We start from the raw sequence: 19855 nt of genomic DNA, 5'->3' as shown, positions 1-19855 counted from the left end.
AGAAGATGTCAGGATGATACTACCTTTTCCAAAAGTCTGTATGATATGTTAGAAAGGAGGTGGAAAGTACCTGTATGCTGAGAGTCCTGGGAAAAGAACACAAAGGAGAAGCACTTAGTTGAAACTGAATTGGCTCCTCTTCAATTGCATCTAAAAGGACTTGTCTGCCGAGGAAATGATTTCCCATGGAACAATGAAAGACAGACTTGCATTTCTATAGCACCTTTCATGACCTCAGGACATCCCAAATTGCTTTACAGCCAATGAAGTACTTTTCAAAGTGTAGTCTCTGTTGTAATGTAGGAAACGCAACAGCCACATTGTGCACAGCAAGGTCCCGCAAACAGCAAGATTGGTAATGAGTGGATAATCTGTTTTTAGCTGTTGATTGAGGGATAAATATTGACCAGGACACTGGGGAGAACTCCCCTGCTCTTCTTCAAAATTGTGTTATGGGATCTTTTACATCCACCTGAGAGGGCAGATGGGGCCTTGGTTTAAAGTCTCATCCAAAAGACATCACCTCCAACAGTGCAGCACTCCCTCAATACTGCACTGAAGTGTCAGCCTAGATTATGTGCTCAAGTCCCTAGAGTGGGACTTGAACCCATAACCTATTAACTCAGAGGCAAGAGTGCTACCATTGAACCACGGCTGACACACACTAATATGAATCACTGTTCCCTCTAAGCTGCGCTGTACATGGCCACGCAGCAGTCTGTTGTGGGCCGCGCACTTAAACATTCCGTCCGTGCACCAAACCAGTGCTCTTGGCTCCTCTCTCACACTGACAAGTCTCCAGGCCTCTCTCTCACACTGGCCCGTGCCCGGACCCCAGGCCCTCCTCCAGCTTTGCTTCCCCGGTCCCCAGTGCTCCAGCCTCAGGCAGCTGCTCTGTCTCTGGTGCTTGGGAGTGTCCGAGAGTCCGGATGTTCCTGTGTCCAATCCCACGGCTCCAGCCCCAGCTGCCGCATTGTTTACCGCGTTGCTAGGAAATTCAGTTAGCGAGTAGCTGATTGGCTGCGTGGAAACCAGACCAGGAAGTAAAATTAAACCAATGCGTTTGTCAGTGGCCAATCACAGACCGGACCTATCCACCCAATCAGAGACCAGGCATCTCGACCCAATCAGAGACCAGGCATCTCGACCCAATCAGAGAGCAGGCATCTCGACCCCATCAGAGACCAGGCATCTCGACCCAATCACAGATGAGGAACCCCATACTTAGAGGCAGCCAAAACTAATGAGATCTCCAAGATGTACAATTGGAATGCAATAATTTATTAAATCCTGCTGAGGAGTCAATGGGGGGGGGAGGGGAGAACTTTAATTAAACTGCTCCCTGTCCCCAAATTCACACTGACTCTCTTGACAGCTGTTTTGTATTTCTGACTCAATTTAAAAATTCTGATTGCACACGATTTATTTCTGTTTGAATCAGAGTCATTAAGCTGATTCAACAAAAAGCTGATTGGAATCGTTCTCATCAGATAATTTTTAATAAAATATAATGAGACTGGTCTGCTTCATCCTGGTGCAATTTAAGAAACCCATTTCATAAATCTTATAAATTTATCAGCCAATATAACATTAAATTGTTACAATTATCCATTATTTTGTACATTTGTCCTATTTGTTATTTACCCTGAATAATGTTTTCTAAAAAGATGTTTTACTCAAAGTTGTGATTTTTTTTACAGTGGCGCACACAGCCTTTATATCGGTGCACGAACCCAAATTCATTCCCCACATGGCCGATAAAAATTAGAGGGAACCTTGGTAAGTATGTGCAAAAAAAGTGCTGTTGAAAAAACGTGAATGCTGAAAAACTGAAGAGAATGGAGAAGTAATTTGACACAAACCAGTATATCGACACTGCTAAATGAGAGAGACCCTCATTAACACAAACTCCACAGTTTTCCAAGGAAAATGATAAACCTCACTTGAAAAGATAATACACCGATGAAAGTTGATCTCTGTGGTTGTTGTGAGTCTTCACAATGTGGAGAGTGAAAAGACACAAAATAAAGAAAATTCTCCAGAAGGCAATAAATGAAAAGCGGAACCTTTTCTTGGCAGATGTTAGTGTGCCTCTAAATTGTGCAACTCTAGACCCAATGTACCACAGAAACAATCTTAAAGAACATAAGAAATAGGAGCAGGAGTAGGCCATATGGCCCCTCGAGCCTGCTCCGCCATTCAATAAGATCATGGCTGATCTTCGGCCTCAACTTTCCCACCTGATCCCCATTTCCCTTGATTCCCCTAGAGTCCAAAAATCTATCTATCTCAGCCTTGAATATAATCAATGACTCAGCATCCACAGCCCTTTGGGGTAGAGAATTCCAAAGATTCACAGCCCTCTGAGTGAAGAAATTCCTCCTCACCTCAGTCTTAAATAGATGACCCTTTATCCTGTGACTATGCCCCCTAGTTCTAGACTCTCCAGGCAGGGGAAACAACTTCTCGGCATCTACCCTGTCAAGCCCCTTCAGTATCTTATATGTTTCAATGAGATCACCTCTCGTTCTTCTAAACTCCAGAGAATATAGGCCCATTCTACTCAATTAAAATGAATGGGCAGGAAATCAGTGCCTCCATGATTTCTGAGTATGAGTGGCTGGTGGGCAAGGCTCCCTAACAAATGGTCCCTATGGAGTTAAAGACAGTCTTAAATACAGCACTGGGACATTAATACTGCACCACTTATTGCAGATGTAGACATCATTTACACAATCAAGTGTTCATTAGAATCAGGAATGATAACTAATATGTGAATGAGAATTATGCCCCATTACTGAAAGAAAATTCTCTCGAGTCCATGTAATTACATTACAAGTAATACCTGAAGCAACTGATATTCTTGTATCGTCCAGGCGAGGAATTTGTTCCTATCCATTGCAGAAATGAAAGTGAACGCCTCTATAATCAAAAAACAAAAGTACTGCGGTGAATATTATGGTTTGGAAAGGCTTACAGCTTTCTGCTCTAGACAAAGTCAATGACATATGGGATTTCATTTGGTGATGGAACTTCAGAGTGTGTTATGTTTTGTCTGACCCAATCTTCATTAACATTTTAAAGGTGGATGGGAATATCATAATTCCAACTTGAGAAGTGAAGCACCAACAGTGGACTCATTAATTCCATTGTACATGGTACGCCAGCCTCCCCTGTACATGGTACAGCATACTGAATTATATTTGGGATAAAAGAGGAGAGGCAGGTGGCAGCAAGGATCCTGGCCACGAGAGGGCCAGGTAAGTGACTTTAAAATATTTTTAAAGGTTCCTTGCTGGCTAGGAGGAGCAGAAAGATACCTTGGGCCTCCCCGTCCCGGGCTTCGTCCCCTTCCCTTACTCCCAAACTCGCCGATGCCCCTGCCAAATCTTTATGTAACATGCCGGAGACCATCTCTGTGGGTGCCCAGTGGCAACCTTACCCTCCACCAATTCTGACTCCCGCCTGCTGGTGGTAGGTTTCGGGTGGGAGTCAGTGTCGGGGAATGAAAATGAGGCCCGGGAATTAAAATCCCTCAGGCCAAACAGTTCGCCGCCCACTTTGGCTTCTGGACCCCTGGTTCCTGCTCCGAGTTAAAAGTCCAGGGGATAACTATTGAGACTGAATCAAAAAAATGCAAGTTAAAGACCTTGGAAAGCAAACAGAGTTTGGTGGTTGTGTCTAGTAACTCTGCTGTTTCAAATAAAAGAGAGCTGAAAACCCACAGTCATGATGATTATATGTTCTCAGCATTGCCATACGTCCAGACACAGACATTGATGTCCACTCATTTGACACAGATGTTTCTGTTGCACTTCTGGATACAGACACATGTTTAGTGAGCACAATTTCTTTGAGTTTGAGCTCAACTTTGTCACTGGGAAAGGCACTAGATCAATTAATATAAGAAGCATGTGATATAAAAGAGGTATGTGATGCTCCTAACCCTTGGAAATGCAAAACTTTCTTGGCCTCCATACCCTTTTTGGAGTAGATTGAGATGGGATGTTTGCTGGGTTCTCTAAAGTAAAAGCTGATTAAAAGGTATTCTAGTATTGGACAATGATAGTGAAATACTAGATAACATTTCTATTGGTTGGTGACTCAGTAATTAATTGGGGATAAAAAAGATTATCACCAAAAGAACAAAGGGAGAAATCAGGAGAATTTCTTTTTACACAGAGGGTTGTTAGGATGTGGAATGCCCTATCGGAGATTATGGTGGAAGCAGAATCCATAATAGCTTTTAAAAGGAAAGTAGATAAATATTTGAAAAGTATATATTTTTTTACAAGGGAATAGAGAAATTGTAGGTGAATGGGACTAAGTGGATTGCTCAGGGCTGGCATTGGCACAATGAGCTGAATGACCTTCTTCTGTGCTGTAACAGTCTGATTCCAGAAAAACTGGTAAAACAAATCAATAACGTCACTACAAACAGGTAAGATATATTTTGGCATGCTGAGGCAATGGGATCAGTACATAGGAATGTATGGGACTGGAAAAGACTACTGTGGTCCATCTGACTAGCCCCAGATTTCACAATAACCACTCACATCCCTCAACTGATTTTCCGAACAAACGCCTGTTCAACTTCCTCTTAAAATTACTATCAGTCCATTCCAGATACTCATCACCCTAGTTTTAACTGATTGGTCTATTGATTTTTTTTCTCTTCTAAGCTTCATCTTGTATGCTGTTTTTCTCGGGCCATGCTAAACAGTTTTTCAGGGTTCAGTTTGTCAACTCCCTTTAGGATTGTAAATATACCAATAAGAACTCCTCTCAGCCTGTTGTCCTCTAGTGTGAACAAACTCAGTTTCTGTGCCTCTCCTTGTAGCTCAGGCGTCTGATGCCAGGTGTTATATCAGTAATCCTTTGCTACACCTTTTCCAATGGCATGATGCCCTTCCTGTAATATGGTGACTAGAAGCGCACACAGATTAGGATCATATCCTGCGATTTATGTTCTATTCCATGACATCCCAAGATCTTACTTGCTGGTGACACACACTCAGCAGATTGTTTCAATGATCTGTATACTTATATCCCAAAATCCTTTTCCTATGCTGTTTCCTATAGACTAACACCATTTAGTTTAGAGTTCCAATGCTTAGTCTCCTTTTTTAGTTTTATCATTTTTCCCTTGTCAACATTGAATTTATTTGCCGTTACTCAGCTCAACTTCTCAATCTATCTAGAACCTTCTGCATTTGATCAACCTGCTCTTGATTGCATGCACCCCTCCCCACCTTGGTATCATTGGCATATTTTGACAGCTTTGTCTCTACTCCCACTTCTAAATCGTTGACTAGCAAAGGTCCCAGCACTGATCCATGGGGGACCCAACTAATCACTTCCACCACCCTGACACAGCTCTATAAACAACCACCCTATTGTCTTCTTTGATCTAGCCAGCTGCCAACCCAATTCAATAACTGCTCACCTATTACATGCTTTTCTACCTTATGCACCTTGTATCAAGACCCTTGCCAAAGTCTAGATAAAGAAAGAACTCGCATTTATATGCGTCTTTCATGGCCTTAGGACATCCCAAAGAGCTTCACAGCCAATGAAGTACCTTTGAAGCGCCTTCTCTGTTGCAATGTAGGATAAACACAGTCCCCTTCATCCACAAGCTCCAATACCTCTTTAAAGAATCTTCACAGTTTTGTCAAGCCTAATCTTTCTCCCATAATGCTATGCTAATTTGCCCTGATGAGACAAGGCCCTTCGCTAATGTGGTGTTCATGGTGACAGCTGTGCTTTGTGCTTCAAATTTCAACCAATCTGATTCTCCAATGGTTTGAATGTCAGGCTGGTTGAAATGCTCCTCATCCTCCTCCTTTATTGCACTGAGCAATGAACCTCCATGCAGATAATTTAGGACCAATTAATAATAGAACAGTCAATTCCTTTCACCAGCAAGTATTTCATTAGAAATTTCTACTTGCAGTTAGCTTGTGTTACCAACAAGTTGAATGATAGGGCGTTAGGAGTTGGAAATGTGTCTGCAATTCTCAACATGATGAATCACTAATCTCAGTTAGGGCAAACAAAGGCTCCCCACAGAAGTTGGAGGGAAAATGGAGGAGTAAATCAACCTGGACAGCTTTTCTATACGCCTTGGCATCACTCTGTTGAGTGGCATGGGTAGAAGCCTGGGTTGCGTATCTCCATGCTTCAGACAGACAACCAGAAGAGGAATTATCAGTTATCTAAAAGGAGGACAGAGCTCTGCTGATTCTCAAGAGAAATTAAGGTTAAATGAGACACTTTCAATTACTAGAAAATATTTATTTTAATGAATCATTCATTTTGTTGCAAAATATACACAATATAAATATGGGACGATATACAGTAAATGGTAATTCGAGAACAGAGAAACTGTGGAAAATTTGTCAAATGTATGCTGTCACTGACAATATTTCCATGGAAAACTTTCAACACAAACTATACATTCATCTTTACAGGTAAAATGTTTGCTCCATATAAACCAACAGAATGCATTACATATGCTTTTAAAAGACTTTTTCCCCTAAAGTGTGAAATTCAAACCATTATTTTCATACATGTGATGTCCCTTTTGTTATACAGGGATACTTGAAGGTAAACATTCCCTGGTCTATAGCTCTCAGAAAGTGTAATACATGGGTAAGCATTCAGTATCCTTTCGAAACAATGGGTGAAACTTTCAACTTTGGTGTGGCCTAAAACAGGCAGTAGCAGAAAGGCCACCCGATTATACACACTGGCTGATTTGCCTTTCTATTGACTTCAATGGAACTGATAATTGGCAGCCGACCTGCTATCACCTGCTTTACGCACTCCCCAAAGTTGAAAGTTCTGCCCAATATAACACTTTTACTCAAAAAATACAGGAGTAGATTTTCAACCTGCCGACCGGGTGTAACAATTGGTGGATCAGTCATCTTTTATTGGAAATTAAATCGGGCGGTTACTATAAAGGTGTCTGATCCGCAAAGCCAGTTTAATCCTTGGTGCAAGTTGAAAATCTATCTGCAATCTATTGATTTATTTTGTTTATCACAATCTTACCCTTGAATCGTGATTTAAATAGTGTCTTCCATTTCAACATTCAACAATGGTGTCAGACATTACAAAATTATGTTTCATAATTTACTTTTCCCGCATTGAAACACAGAGGCTATTTAAAAGTCATTGACAGGCATTGAGTAATTATCAAGGACAGTTCCATGTTTTAACCCCTGACTCTTGTCTACACATGTCGAAGCTTTTAATGAAGTAAATTCATGCACCATGACTAATAAAGCTCAATAGCTAAAAAACAAACCTCTGCAATGGGGCTAGCAAAGTTTGGCGAAGTACATAGAAGAATTCATTAACATAGCCCATGAAAGTGTGATGTCCATTCCCTCCTCCAGAATTAATATACATCAGTATTTCTGCAGCAGGCATCGTTAATATCATACAAGGAACACATCGAAACAAAAGCATTAATATAAATTGCTGCAATGTAAACAGTTGATGAATTACAAGCAATGTTGCTTCCTAGATTCAACCAATATTAAATTAAGTAAAAAGTCAACTAAAAATGATAGATTCATGTGAGACTTGTAATTGGGACATAACCATTGAGAAATGGTGTGGTATAATTGTCATGTGCTACAGCAGCAAGCTTGCAGAACATAAAGTAAGCAACAATCTATTTATCAAATTGAAGCTTTTCAGTCTGTCAAAAAATACTTTAAGAACAGATTGTTTGTTCAGGAAATACATCAGGTTTTATCAGGTTGAATGCTGAACCTACATTACCCAAAAAACATTCTCTTTCAAAGCATCAACAATAGTCATCAGGAATAAAGAAATTGATCTGTTCTAAAGCATTGGAACTGGGAGAGCTGGGCAATTCTGAGTCTCCCTCTCCTCAACTCATTCTCTATCCCTTAGGTTCTCAAATTCATTTCTCTGCAGTACTTGACCTGTCTTGTATACTGATTGATTCTCTATCAGAGTTCATGGGTTGAGAAATCAACAATTCTTGCTGTTTCGTGCGAGAGATCAGTTTGCCCTGTATGTGCATGATAAAATCTAGATAGTGTTACTTCCTCAAATAAGAGCCTTACTTATTTGATTTAATTGTTCCCAAAGGAGGCTTTAGGATATTGGAAGAATCAAATTACAACAAGCACTGTTTAATATTCTAGAGTCTCATTTTTTCTGACAAAATAAACTTTCTTCTCAGTCATTTCATTGGGTATACTTCATATAATCTCTTAGGTTTCTCTTTGTTCAAATGTAAGTGCAAAATTCTGCATGCCAGGTAGTTACATACCAGTTATCTTGTTTACGTGTGTGGGTGGTAACAGTGGACATGGTCACAATTATATGATTCCATTAAACCAGTAACCAAAACTTTAATTCTTTTGTACTTTACAACCTTATCTCAATCTTTTTTGAAAGGCTGCTCGTACATAAAATTACAGAGGAAGCCTCACCACAAGAACCGATCTTAAAGAAGGAAACTTTTTTTTTTATTCGTTCTGGGATGTGGGCGTCGCTGGCGAGGCCGGCATTTATTGCCCATCCCTAATTGCCCTTGAGAAGGTGGTGGTGAGCCGCCTTCTTGAATTGCTGCAGTCCGTGTGGTGACAGTTCTCCCACAGTGCTGTCACCAGGAGGATCCTCTTTAAGGACAGAAACTCACCACCAATACTATTTCAGAGCCTGGCGTCTCCTTTTAAAATGTAAATAGCACAAAAGAAGTATGATTCATTTTAAATCATTTTCTCCCATTGATTTTTTGATGATCTTGGTTTAACCAGTGAATCCTGATGACATTATCAGGGGTATTGACTGGAGGGGTGACAGTGCGATGGAGCTGAAATAAGGCCAGTAGGTACAGAGTCATTAATCTCGAGTGCTTCAACAATCACACTATTTCAACTATATGGACGTGAATTCACCTTCCTACTTTTGGGCTCAGTAACTCATCCTAACTAATTCCACTATTGGCGCATTTCTCAACATTCAGAATCACCAGAAATAGATGGAAGAAATGTTTAAAATCAATGGTAATAGTTTTAAGCCTAATTTCAAAAGCTGATACTGGTAATGAAACCTTTCCTTTAGCAATGTTTTGGTAACTTTTGCTTCTGTTTGCTGTTTGCAGATGAAGACAGAAAGAAATTGCTAAAACAAAAACACAACTTTAGTTCGTTGCCCGAAATGTTTTCTTTTTCCACTTGTCCTCCCAGTTAGCTCCCCACACATCTGTGTGTTGTTTATCCTCCTTGAACACAAGGATGTAACAATCCAGTGCATGGATACCTCCATAACGCTCCATCAAAGCCCACCAAGAAGCACAGATCACTGGTATGTGAAGTCTATACTTCTTTCTTCCTTCCTTCCCTCCTTCCCTCCCTCCCAGGTCCATAGTAGTTTGTCCAATGCCCATAGACAATCCAGCCAAGTCTGACAAAATTTCCTACCTGCCTGTCTGAGGAAGCTTAAATGCAAATTTGGCAAAGATTGCTATTTGATCTGATGTATCATTCGTGAGAGTCATGCTGTTGCTTATCAGGTCACCCTTGGGCAAAAATATCACCCAAAATTAGGTAAAAGCACATTATATTGAAGAAAGGTTTGGGGCAGAAGCATGAATGTAGTCCAGTGACTTGCCATTATGTAGGTAATTTGTATGAGTGAGCTTGTCGCCAAGATAGCCAGCCTTCTCTTTGGTCAATACTGATTTTCTTTTACCACAATGCAACATACAAAACTTGAAACACCTTTTAGAGATCAAGTAGAGCATTTCAGTTATACTTAATACGATGCAAAGAGCTGACGCCCCAACCATAAAATAGGTGAAAATCTTTTTCTCAGTAGGTCTGGCAATGTAACAATCTACTATATTGGGGCAAGGTTCGACCTCACATTTGACCAGGCGAGGCATATCAAAACTGTCATAAATCCTGTGGAGGATGTACAAGAAAACAATTTCAATCACTGTTTTAAAAAATAGACTGATCAAATAAGTCCACCAGAGCCCACCATGCTTTTTCCCAGCATCTGGATATAGTTTGGTGTTGGTGTCTGGGTGCTTGTTATGGTACTTTTTCTCCTTGTCTTTTCTGTAGGCCACGTGCATGACGACCAGTAGGGAAGGTGTAGAGATGAAGATCAACTGCAAAGCCCACAGCCTGATGTGGGAGATGGGAAAGTAATGGTCGAAACACACGTTGGCGCATCCAGGTTGTTTGGTGTTGCAATCGAAGTCTTTCTGGTCATCACCCCATACTTTCTCTGCTGCCACGACATAAACTAGCACCCGGAAGATGAAGACTACCGACAGCCAGATCCGTCCAAATCCCGTAGAGTATTTATTTACACCGCTAAGGACACCTTGTAGTGTCTTCCAGTCCATGGTATCTGGAGTTGTTAACCTTCAATCTACAACAAAAAAAAATCTACATAATGATTCATTTCTTATGGTGTAACATAATAATTTGATTTCAAGCAATGTACTGCATTGATATCTCCCATATGGATGTGAGAAACTGAATTAGGATCTGACCTAGAAAAATAGATTGAGCACTTCTGTTCTCTTTAAAAGACCTCTGTAAAATGACTGTTGAAATCTACTTCCCAGTACAGATTACTGTATTTGGTGTATAGCACATTACATAACGAACATATATGTTACACTGTGTACATTACATAGTGTACACTATTGCTATGAAAATAGGAGTGTTCCCACTGCTGATATACCCACCACCATTTTGATTACAACAACAACAACTTGCATTTATATAGCGCCTTTAACGGAGTAAAATGTCCCAAGGTGCTTATGGACTTCGATTGTCCAGGGTCTAGACAAAGGCAACATCAGTTTGGGAGGCTCATTAAAGTATGCATATCAAGGTCCTATGATGTCAATTGGACCCCAATGCCATTTTCATTCACTTTAGTTCAGTACTGGATCCGCCCATTAGTGCTGGGTGATATAGGGTGGAAACGGTCATTTCTGACCTGCAAATAGTCAGATCATTGGTCAGTTGAAGGAGCTTTTATGTAAATGTTTTTTGGCTGAAATTCTGCTTTTTGGCATTTCAACCATTCTATTAGCACAATGAGGTACTTGCTTCACTGAAGGATGTGATTGATATTGGCCACCCTATTACTGGCTGCAGGAAGAGGAGGAACAGGAGCACCAGCAGCAACTGGGGAGCTTCAGGGAGCAGCACTTAGACCTGGAAGAAGTCCAGGAAGGAGGTGGTCAAATAGGGTCCACAGGCCCAAACTTTGCTACCTGAACCTCAGTGAGGAGGAGATTGTCCGCCTTCTGAGAAGCCATTTTGAAAATCTGCAGATGGCCAATGGTGGGACGAAGGAAATCAGGGATTCAGAAAATGTTTTCTTTACTTTTCTATGTTCCCCACACCATAGTCATTGGCTAAGACTAGGCATTTGCCCTTATTATAAGATGGATCACAGTGATTGTTCCGTTTAGGTTTTCTTCACATAAAGTATCACTCCTTGGCTAGGAGGCAAGACAGTGTCATTTTTGAGCTAGTCACGAGGTGAGACGCAACTGGGGAGGGGGAAGCATGACTTTCCCTCCAATTGTCTTTCCTGCCCAATGAAGAAGCAGCTGTCCTATACTTGGCAGCTCCCCGTGATAGCACAGGCCGAAACTGGAATGTTGCTATGTGCAGGATTTTGGATGAGAACCCAAGTCGGACTGGCACGTTGCAGCTTGAACACACAAACAAATTACACTGCTTTGTGATATTATTTTAGAAAACAGGAACACTACTGTTGCTTTTAAGAGATATTTGAATGACAAACAGTGATTAGGTAATGCAGCAGCATTTCCCCTTGCCTCCTTATCATGCTGTCTTTGGAAGCCACACAAAATGTTTGCATCAAATTGAATTACATCACAGTCTTCATTTTCATCTGTGTAATGTTGTGCATCAATATGAAAATTCGGCATTTCATAGTATCATGGTAGGTCCAGCAAGGAGGAGGCCATTTGGCCCATCGTTCCTGTGCCGGCTCTTTGAAACAGCTATCGAATTAGTCCCATTCCCATGTTCTTTCCCCAAAGCTCTGTAAATGTTTTCCCTTCAAGTATTTATCCAATTCCCTTTTAAAAGTTACTATTGAATTTGCTTCCACCCTTTCAGGCAGTGCATTCCAGATCATACAACTCTCTCCAAAAAAAATGTTTCCTGATGTTACCACTGGCTCTTTTGCCGATCATCTTAAACCTGTGTCCGCTGGTTACCGAACTTTCTGCAATTGGAAACAGTTCCTTCTTATTTACTCTATCAAAACCATTTATGATTTTGAACACCTCTATCAAATCTCCCCTTAACCTTCTCTGATCTAAGGAGAACAACTCCTGCTTCTCCAGTCTCTCCACATAACTGAAGTCCCTCATCCCTAATACCATTCTATTAAATCTCTTTTGCACTCTCTCTAAGGCCTTGACATCCTCCCTAAAGTCTGGTGCCCAGAATTGAACACAATACTCCAGCTGAGGCCTAACCAGTGTTTAAAAAAGGTTTAGGAAAACTTCCTTGCTTTTGTACTCTATGCCTTTATTAATAAAGCCTAGGATCCCATATGCTTTTTTAACAACCTTCTCAACTTGTTCTGCCACCTTCAATGATTTGATAATGAAATAAATATTGATATGTGTTATGTAAATGTGATATAAACTAAATATTTGTTTAACAACATTCCCTAAGCCAGACAGTGTAATGGTTTCACATTAGGTAAGGATTCTGTTTTAATTTTCTTCTAGTTATAACTTGCTTAAAGTGAGGCCGTAACTCTTTTCTAGTTAGCTCTACTAAAGAAAGGAATGTGTAACTTTTGTATTGATTCTATTGTCCCTCTAACCAGCTGAAATGGATGGAGGTCACTGTGTGGGTGTTGAGAAGGTCAGCACCTGCTTACATGCTTTGCAGGAATGCCTTAAAGTGGTCAATGTCTGACACATCAAACTGATATCACTGCTCAGAAATATGTAAACTTGTCAGCGGCTCACAGATCAAGAGAGCACGCCAATGAGTAAAATATCAATGGCACGCTAAAGGGAAATTTCATGTTGAAAATAGCTTCTACTTAAATCATGGAACACTTCTGAAATCTATTTTTTTGCACAAACTTGTGGTTTATCATTTCATCATCACAGGAAAAACAGGTTTCAAAATGAATGTTCCCACTTATTTTGATCAATGTGGAGAGATTGATCGATGTGGAGAGATTGCTAACAGATTTCTGTCACCATTGCACCTCACACTGCTCATTATTGCTGGCTAAAATGCATGGGGAAACAACAAATGTCAACACAGGAGGTATTTTAATTAAGATATTTTATAAAATTACCAGGTGTTGGCAGCGATTAGAGAGAGGAAGAGATTGTGTGTCTCACTGACTAGCCTGCACCCTGATGCAAGAGGAAAATGAACACATAACTGCCTGATTTTCCTGTAATTCTAACCAGCATCACAATCAAGTGTCAAAAGACAGCAAAACATTTCCCTGCCTCTATTAATGGCTGCACTCAAGAATGAAGAAAACATCCATTGCATTTAGAGTGTGGACAAAATTATAAAAATGCAAGGAGTTAGATATTGGAACAGAGTAACATAAATAGAAGAAATGTTGGTAATGTGCAATGGTGTAATCAGCATCTGAAAGAGAATGGCATGTTTCAGGTGTTACCCTTCAACTGAACCTAGAGCTCCACAATAGAACGTGGTGTATTTATAAGAGATGTGATTAGGTACTATAGAAATCCAATTCTTTCTTCCTCTCTTTCAGAGAAAGTCACTTTCAGTGACTACACCTGCTGTACAATTTCAGCATTTTTCTGTTTTCTTCTATTAGATTTCCAACATTTTGTTTTTCTTTTTTCTCTCCTAATGGGTATATAAAACAGATGTTTCACGGAGCTTGGTGTTTTCCCTTTAAGGATGGCTGGGCTCCAGAATAATTGAGTCAAAACAGAAAAAAATCCCCATGTTTTCTTCCTCTACAAAGTCAGCTAATTTGTCAAAAACTGCAACCTAATGGCAGACACAAAGGAAGGTGCTTATACAAGTGGCTTCCAGATAAATTAAATGAGACAAATGGATGTTACAACATGTCAGAGCTATGCCAAGTTTATTAGGCAGTGTGACATTGTAATTAGAACTACTTCTTCCTTCCCAATTACTGTTATCAAGCTGTTGAGTTGAAATGTTACATGGTAGCAGGACTACACATGACCTGCATTGCCAATATATTCTTATCTATCTGCCCGACGTGTGAAGGTACAGAGCTACGTAGTCACACTAGCTCTGTGCACCATTTGTGAAACAAATCACTTTTCAGGACAGTATAGCCACATGAACTGAATATTTGATCCTTTCAAGATAGTAGACAATCATAACTAGAGAGAGACAAGAAGCAGAAACATAGGAACAGGAGTAGGCCATTCAGCCCCTTGAGCCTGTTCCGCCTTCAATTAGATCATGGGTGATCTGTACCTCATCCCCATTTACCCGCCTTTGCTCCATATCCCTTAATATCAGCTCACATGACATGATGGGAAGCATGACAGCACCTGTTGTGTTTGCAATAATTATGATTAAAACAAAAAATGAAATCCAAATAAATTATTTTGCTTTAAATTAAATGCTGTTTGCAACCTTTTGCATAAATCAGATACAAAATTGAGATTATCGAAACACCCAGTTCACTCCATTGAGGTGGTAATCTGGGTATCCTATACTATCCTTTGCATGTCCTCCATCTATCCAGCTCTCATCTGTTCAAAAATACTTTGTTAGTTACTTTGCTGAAAACCTTCTTGGGTTAATCAAAAATTAAATGTTACTTGAATTATTTGTTCCTGACAAACTTTGCTATCTTAACACACCAATGATAAATTCAACTAACAAACCAAGGAACCTACCAGCTGATGAGCAGACAAAAGTATCAACAGTCCAGTCAATACAGTAACCAATGAGCAAATTAGCTAATGAACAAATAAACCAACCAACAAAACAATCAAACAACCAATCAAACGCCCAATTTCAAGGTCTGTTAACTTCTACAAATGAATTTCTATGAGATTATTTATTTGTTAGTTGGTGAGATCATTATCCGCATTTATTGGGTGGTTTCTGCAGTGCAATTGCATATTAAATACCTTTGGAAAAAAAACCTATAAAATTATAACCCAAGGCTCACTCCAAATTCAAGCACGAAACTGTGTATCATTTTAGAATTTGACCTTCAAGTCTAAAGTGGGATATTTTTATTGAGACAGTGGGATCAGGATGACCATCAGTGAAGCCTTCCTTTCCTCTCCTAGACCTTTGAATATGTTGCCGGATTCCATCTCCAAACCCATCTCACCCACAACTCCCTGTATGAATCCCTCCAATCCAGATTCAACCTCCCCCAGCACTGAAGGAGACCTACCAAAAGTCATGAAAGATGTCCTCTGTGAATGTGACCATGACGCATTATCCCTACGCCTTCTCCTTGACCTCTCTGCAACCTGGTGAAACATACTATCCTCCTCTAATGCTTCTCCCCTGTTGTCAATGGGACTGACCTTGCTTGGTTCCGCTCTTCCCTTTCTGATCATAGCCAGAGCATCTCTATCAATTGCTCTCTTTCCACCCCCAAACTGTCACCTCTAGAGTCTCCCAAGGATCTATCCTTGACCTCTTCCTCAAGCTTTCCCTTGGCAACAGTATTCCATGTGAACATCAATGACACTCAGCTCTACCTCTCCACCATCTTTCTCGATGCCCCTACTGCCACTGTTACATTGCTTTTCCAACATCTAGTCTTGAATGAGTCTTATCTTCTAGCTAATCATGGGAAGAGTGAAGCCATCATCTTTGAATCCTGCTACAAACTTTGCTCATTTGCCAATGATCCATCCCCCTCCCAAGCCACTGTTTCGGGCTGAACCAGACTGTTTGAAACCTTGGTGTCAGGTTCAACCTCGACCCCATATCCACTTCATCACAAAGACTGCTTGCTACCGACCTCCAAAAGATGGCCCACTTCTGCCTCGAGGGGCCGATTGACCTACTCCTGCTCCTATTTCTTATGTTCTACGTCAGGCCAAATAACATGTATTATGGTCACATTCAGAGAGAAAATGTCTTTCATGAATTTTGGTAGGTCTCTTTCAGTGCCTAAACCCTCATACATGCCTTTGTCACCTCCAGACTCAATTACTCCAATGCTCTCCCTGCCAGTATTCCATCGTCCAACCCCCATAAGCTTCAATTAATTCAAAATTCTGCTGCCCGTACCATATCCTGCACTATGCCCTGCTCGAATATTATCCCGTCTTTGCTAACCTACATTACCTCCCAGTTTCCCAATACCTCAGATTTAAAATTTTTATCCTTGTCTTTAAATCCCTCGAATGCATCACCCCGCCCTATCTCTGTAACTTCTCCAGCCCTAGAAAACCCTCTTGAACTCGCTGTTCTTCTGATTCCAGCCTCTTCTGCATGCTTCCTTCTCTTTTGCCTGTTATTAGTGGCTGTGCCTTCAACTGCCAACCTCACATGCACTGGATTTCTTTCCCTAAATCCCTCCATGTCTTCACCTCCAGGAACCATTGTAGGTCAGCGAAGTTGGGGTAATGGGTGATTGGGACTTGGTGCAGAATAGGATATGAGCAGCAGGGTATTGGATGAATCGAAAGGAAGTTGGAAGATGGGAAACCAGCAAGGATAGCATTGGAGTAATCTGGCCTTACAACCGTCCCTGCCCCTATTCCCCTGACTATGGCAGCTTGTGTATCTCCATTCCCTTCAGCTCACCACTGGCGGCTGTGCTTTCAGCCTTCCAGGCTTGGCCTCTGAAATTCCCTCCCTAAACTCCTCCACCTCTCTACCTTTAACCAAGCTTTGGTTATCCCTTCTTTGGTTTGGCATCCATTTTACCTCATGCCTCTGTGAAACACTGTTGAACACTTTACTGCATTAAAGGTGCTATATAAATACAGTTGTTGCTGTAGTTTTTGTTGTTGAAAATGCCATCCCTGCCAGCAGCTTCTGCTCAACATCATTTGATATTGCATTTATATTAAGTGCCACTGTAATATAACCTGAGCAGTGCCAGTGCCACCTCATGAGGTGATAGTTCCCTGTGATGCTGGGCACAAACATAAATGGCAAAGCTGGACTGCCCTGGGTGGCATTCCCCAGACACCCAGCTCAGCCATGTGGTTTTTGCATTGCTGGTCTGTACTGACCTCCACCCAACATTGGTGAAGGTCCACGGCCAGAAACATGTGACTTGTGTAGGATTATCCTTTTTAATCCAAGATTTTATTCGCCAGGGGAAAACCCCAGTTTTGGGAAGATGGCTGCGAAAAGGACCCTGTTTAAAACACAGATCCCAGACCAGAAAGAAAAAGCTTTTGAACTAAAACCCACCCCAACCAACAGGGACATTGTGTGGAGATGCCGGTGATGGACTGGGGTTGACAAATGTAAAGAATCTTACAACACCAGGTTGGACTATGACCTGGTGTTGTAAGATTCTTTACAACAGGGACATTGCCTTACATCATCACCGGCTCCAAGTTGGCTAAGGAGACAATGAAATCCACCGGTTGATATAATTAAGTCAGTCGGTCGGGACAACAGAACCCATCTGAAAACAGTTCACACCTCATATAGTACGCAAGATCAGCAGTTCCCATTGGCCCCCAAAACCAGCTAGATGAGAGGCGGGAAAATAATACACATTCAAACAAAGCTTTCTCTCCAGGGACCAATCATAGCATTTTGCACCGTCTGACTAGATCAGCCAGAAAACAGTATAACTGTTGCAGCCTCAGGAAGGAGGGGGTCGAACAGTGGTTGTCAAACAGACACCAGCCCCTACTCTACAACATCGGAAGATCAGAGCAGGCCGCTCTCTCTACAACCAGGACCGAAGGAAGTCGCATACCCCAAGGAACGGGTACGGCCCCAATGACTTCGATCGTAGAAGACACGACCCGGCAGCCAAGGTCAGCAGGGTGAGCATTTCAATCGCAGCCTGCAGATTACTCAACACACAGCCGTGTCCTGACCAAACCTTAGCAGTGTAGTGTTGGGAGTTAACAGATGTGAGTGAGGGAACACGGAGGGGCTTAGTTTAAGAAGTCTAAGGGGAAGTAATCTATTTGTTCATTGTCATATAGGAACGTTAGCATCAGTTTTGCCACATTGAGATTTGCTGTACATATTAAACATACTTTTACTATTCAAAATCTGAAACCTGTGTCAATTGCATTGTTCCTCATCCTTCAGTGTGATTCCGAAGGGTAAGCCCAGACCTTCGACCGTAAATAAATGAGTACAGTTGTGACCAGCAAGGCTGATTGACCCTCACATGATTGGAAACACTCCACACTTGGTACATGTGACTTGGAAGCAACTGTGTTTCCTTTTTGGCCTCAATAGGCTGAAAATAGTTCCCTAAATGTAAATGAGGGGCTTTTTATACCAGTGGCCACCTCAGAACATTGCTGCACAACCTTAGTAGAAGTGGTTTGACAATATGAACATCCCAAGATATAAAGAAATAAGGGTAAACATTCAATACTTGAAAGAAAGGTGATTCTAATTGAAAAGTAAAGCATGATATCAGTGTTTCCTTTTGAACACCGAGATACGGTATTCACATAACCTCTCAGTCAGATGACAATGAGTAGTCATAATACACAGCCAATACAGTGGCAGGGAAAATCTCGCCCCCCAAAACTGAGAACCCTGGAGATGTTGTGCAGAATAAATTATACTTTTCTACTCTTCGAAATGCACTTCCTTCTCTCCACTATTTATGTGACTCAACATATCTGTACACACTTCTTTTCTTTCTCAACTTCCTTCACTGATACCTGAGACAAACTGGTTTGTATTGCCCTACATTTCTTACCTGGATTGAATGTGTCTGTAATCTAAGGTCACTTTATTTTCCAAGCCTTCTTTACCTGGAAAAAAATGAAAGACAAAAATAAAGATAAATTATTTTGAACAATTGCATCGAATATATTGTGGGGGAATAACACAATTCCGAATGCAATTTTAATAACGACGGAAGAATGTGTCAATATGTGAAAAGAATAGGTAGTTTTGTGAATAAGCAGACATGTTGAGTTTAACAGCCCTTGCTTTTGTGATTTTACTTACAGTGTAAATTCAAACATTATAAATTATGCTTCCAAAATAAGGTTGTAATATTCTTTCCATTCGTTTAATAGTTAACTTTCAGCTTTCGTGAAATGCACTGATGAGACTTTTTTTGTTGCTTTTGATTCTCAAGATAAAATGAAAGACTCACCAGTTAACAGTTGCTTTCAAGCTTCATATCCACAGGCATGGGCATTGGAAAAGAACGAGAAGAATGTTCCAAACCACGAAAATTTGCAGTGGGCCACTCTGCTGAATTGTTTAAACCCTAGAGCTGTATGAAGTAGTCTGACGCTGGGAGAAACTCCTCAGACTCCTTCTTGTTTTCTTTTCCAATCACTGTGTTCTGGGTGGGGCCTTAAGTAATGCTGTCTGCTCTTAAAGGGCCAGGTGGCAGAATCAGCATTTTTTCAAGGAACTTTGACATTGCTGTGATAAGAAAGCAATATGGGCACCCTCCCACCTTCTAAGGTTAGAACGTATGCATTTGCGTTGCATTAATACCTGTTCCTGATTAATTCAGATCCTGATCAGTTAATCAGCAATTACCTTGGCAAGCCAAATTCCTTCAGACTGATGTTGAAATATCAATTTCTCCCTATCTTGGAAAAACTTTTCAAATAAGGACTGAATTGTTGACATAATTTGTTTTT

General features: G+C 40.9%; 1 protein-coding gene across 1 annotated transcript; it reads right to left on the bottom strand.

The window, feature by feature from the left end:
- Positions 1–6282: 6282 nt before the first annotated feature.
- LOC137342524 (gap junction beta-3 protein-like) lies at positions 6283–19496 on the bottom strand. Its single transcript, XM_068006456.1, has 3 exons — positions 19354–19496; positions 18949–19003; positions 6283–10434 (listed from the first exon to the last, which is right to left on the bottom strand). The coding sequence occupies exon 3, from the start codon at positions 10406–10408 to the stop codon at positions 9611–9613; it is 798 nt and encodes a 265-aa protein (XP_067862557.1). The 5' UTR covers positions 10409–10434; positions 18949–19003; positions 19354–19496; the 3' UTR covers positions 6283–9610.
- Between the last annotated feature and the right edge of the window lie 359 nt (positions 19497–19855).

Source organism: Heptranchias perlo, chromosome 26 (genome assembly GCF_035084215.1).
Source record: "Heptranchias perlo isolate sHepPer1 chromosome 26, sHepPer1.hap1, whole genome shotgun sequence".
NCBI lineage: Eukaryota > Metazoa > Chordata > Chondrichthyes > Hexanchiformes > Hexanchidae > Heptranchias > Heptranchias perlo.
This window is presented reverse-complemented; position numbering and strand designations above follow the sequence as displayed.

Excerpts from the sequence above, each read along its gene's own strand:
- LOC137342524 (XM_068006456.1), bottom strand. The coding sequence starts at position 10,408 with ATGGACTGGAAGACACTACAAGGTGTCCTTAGCGGTGTAAATAAATAC.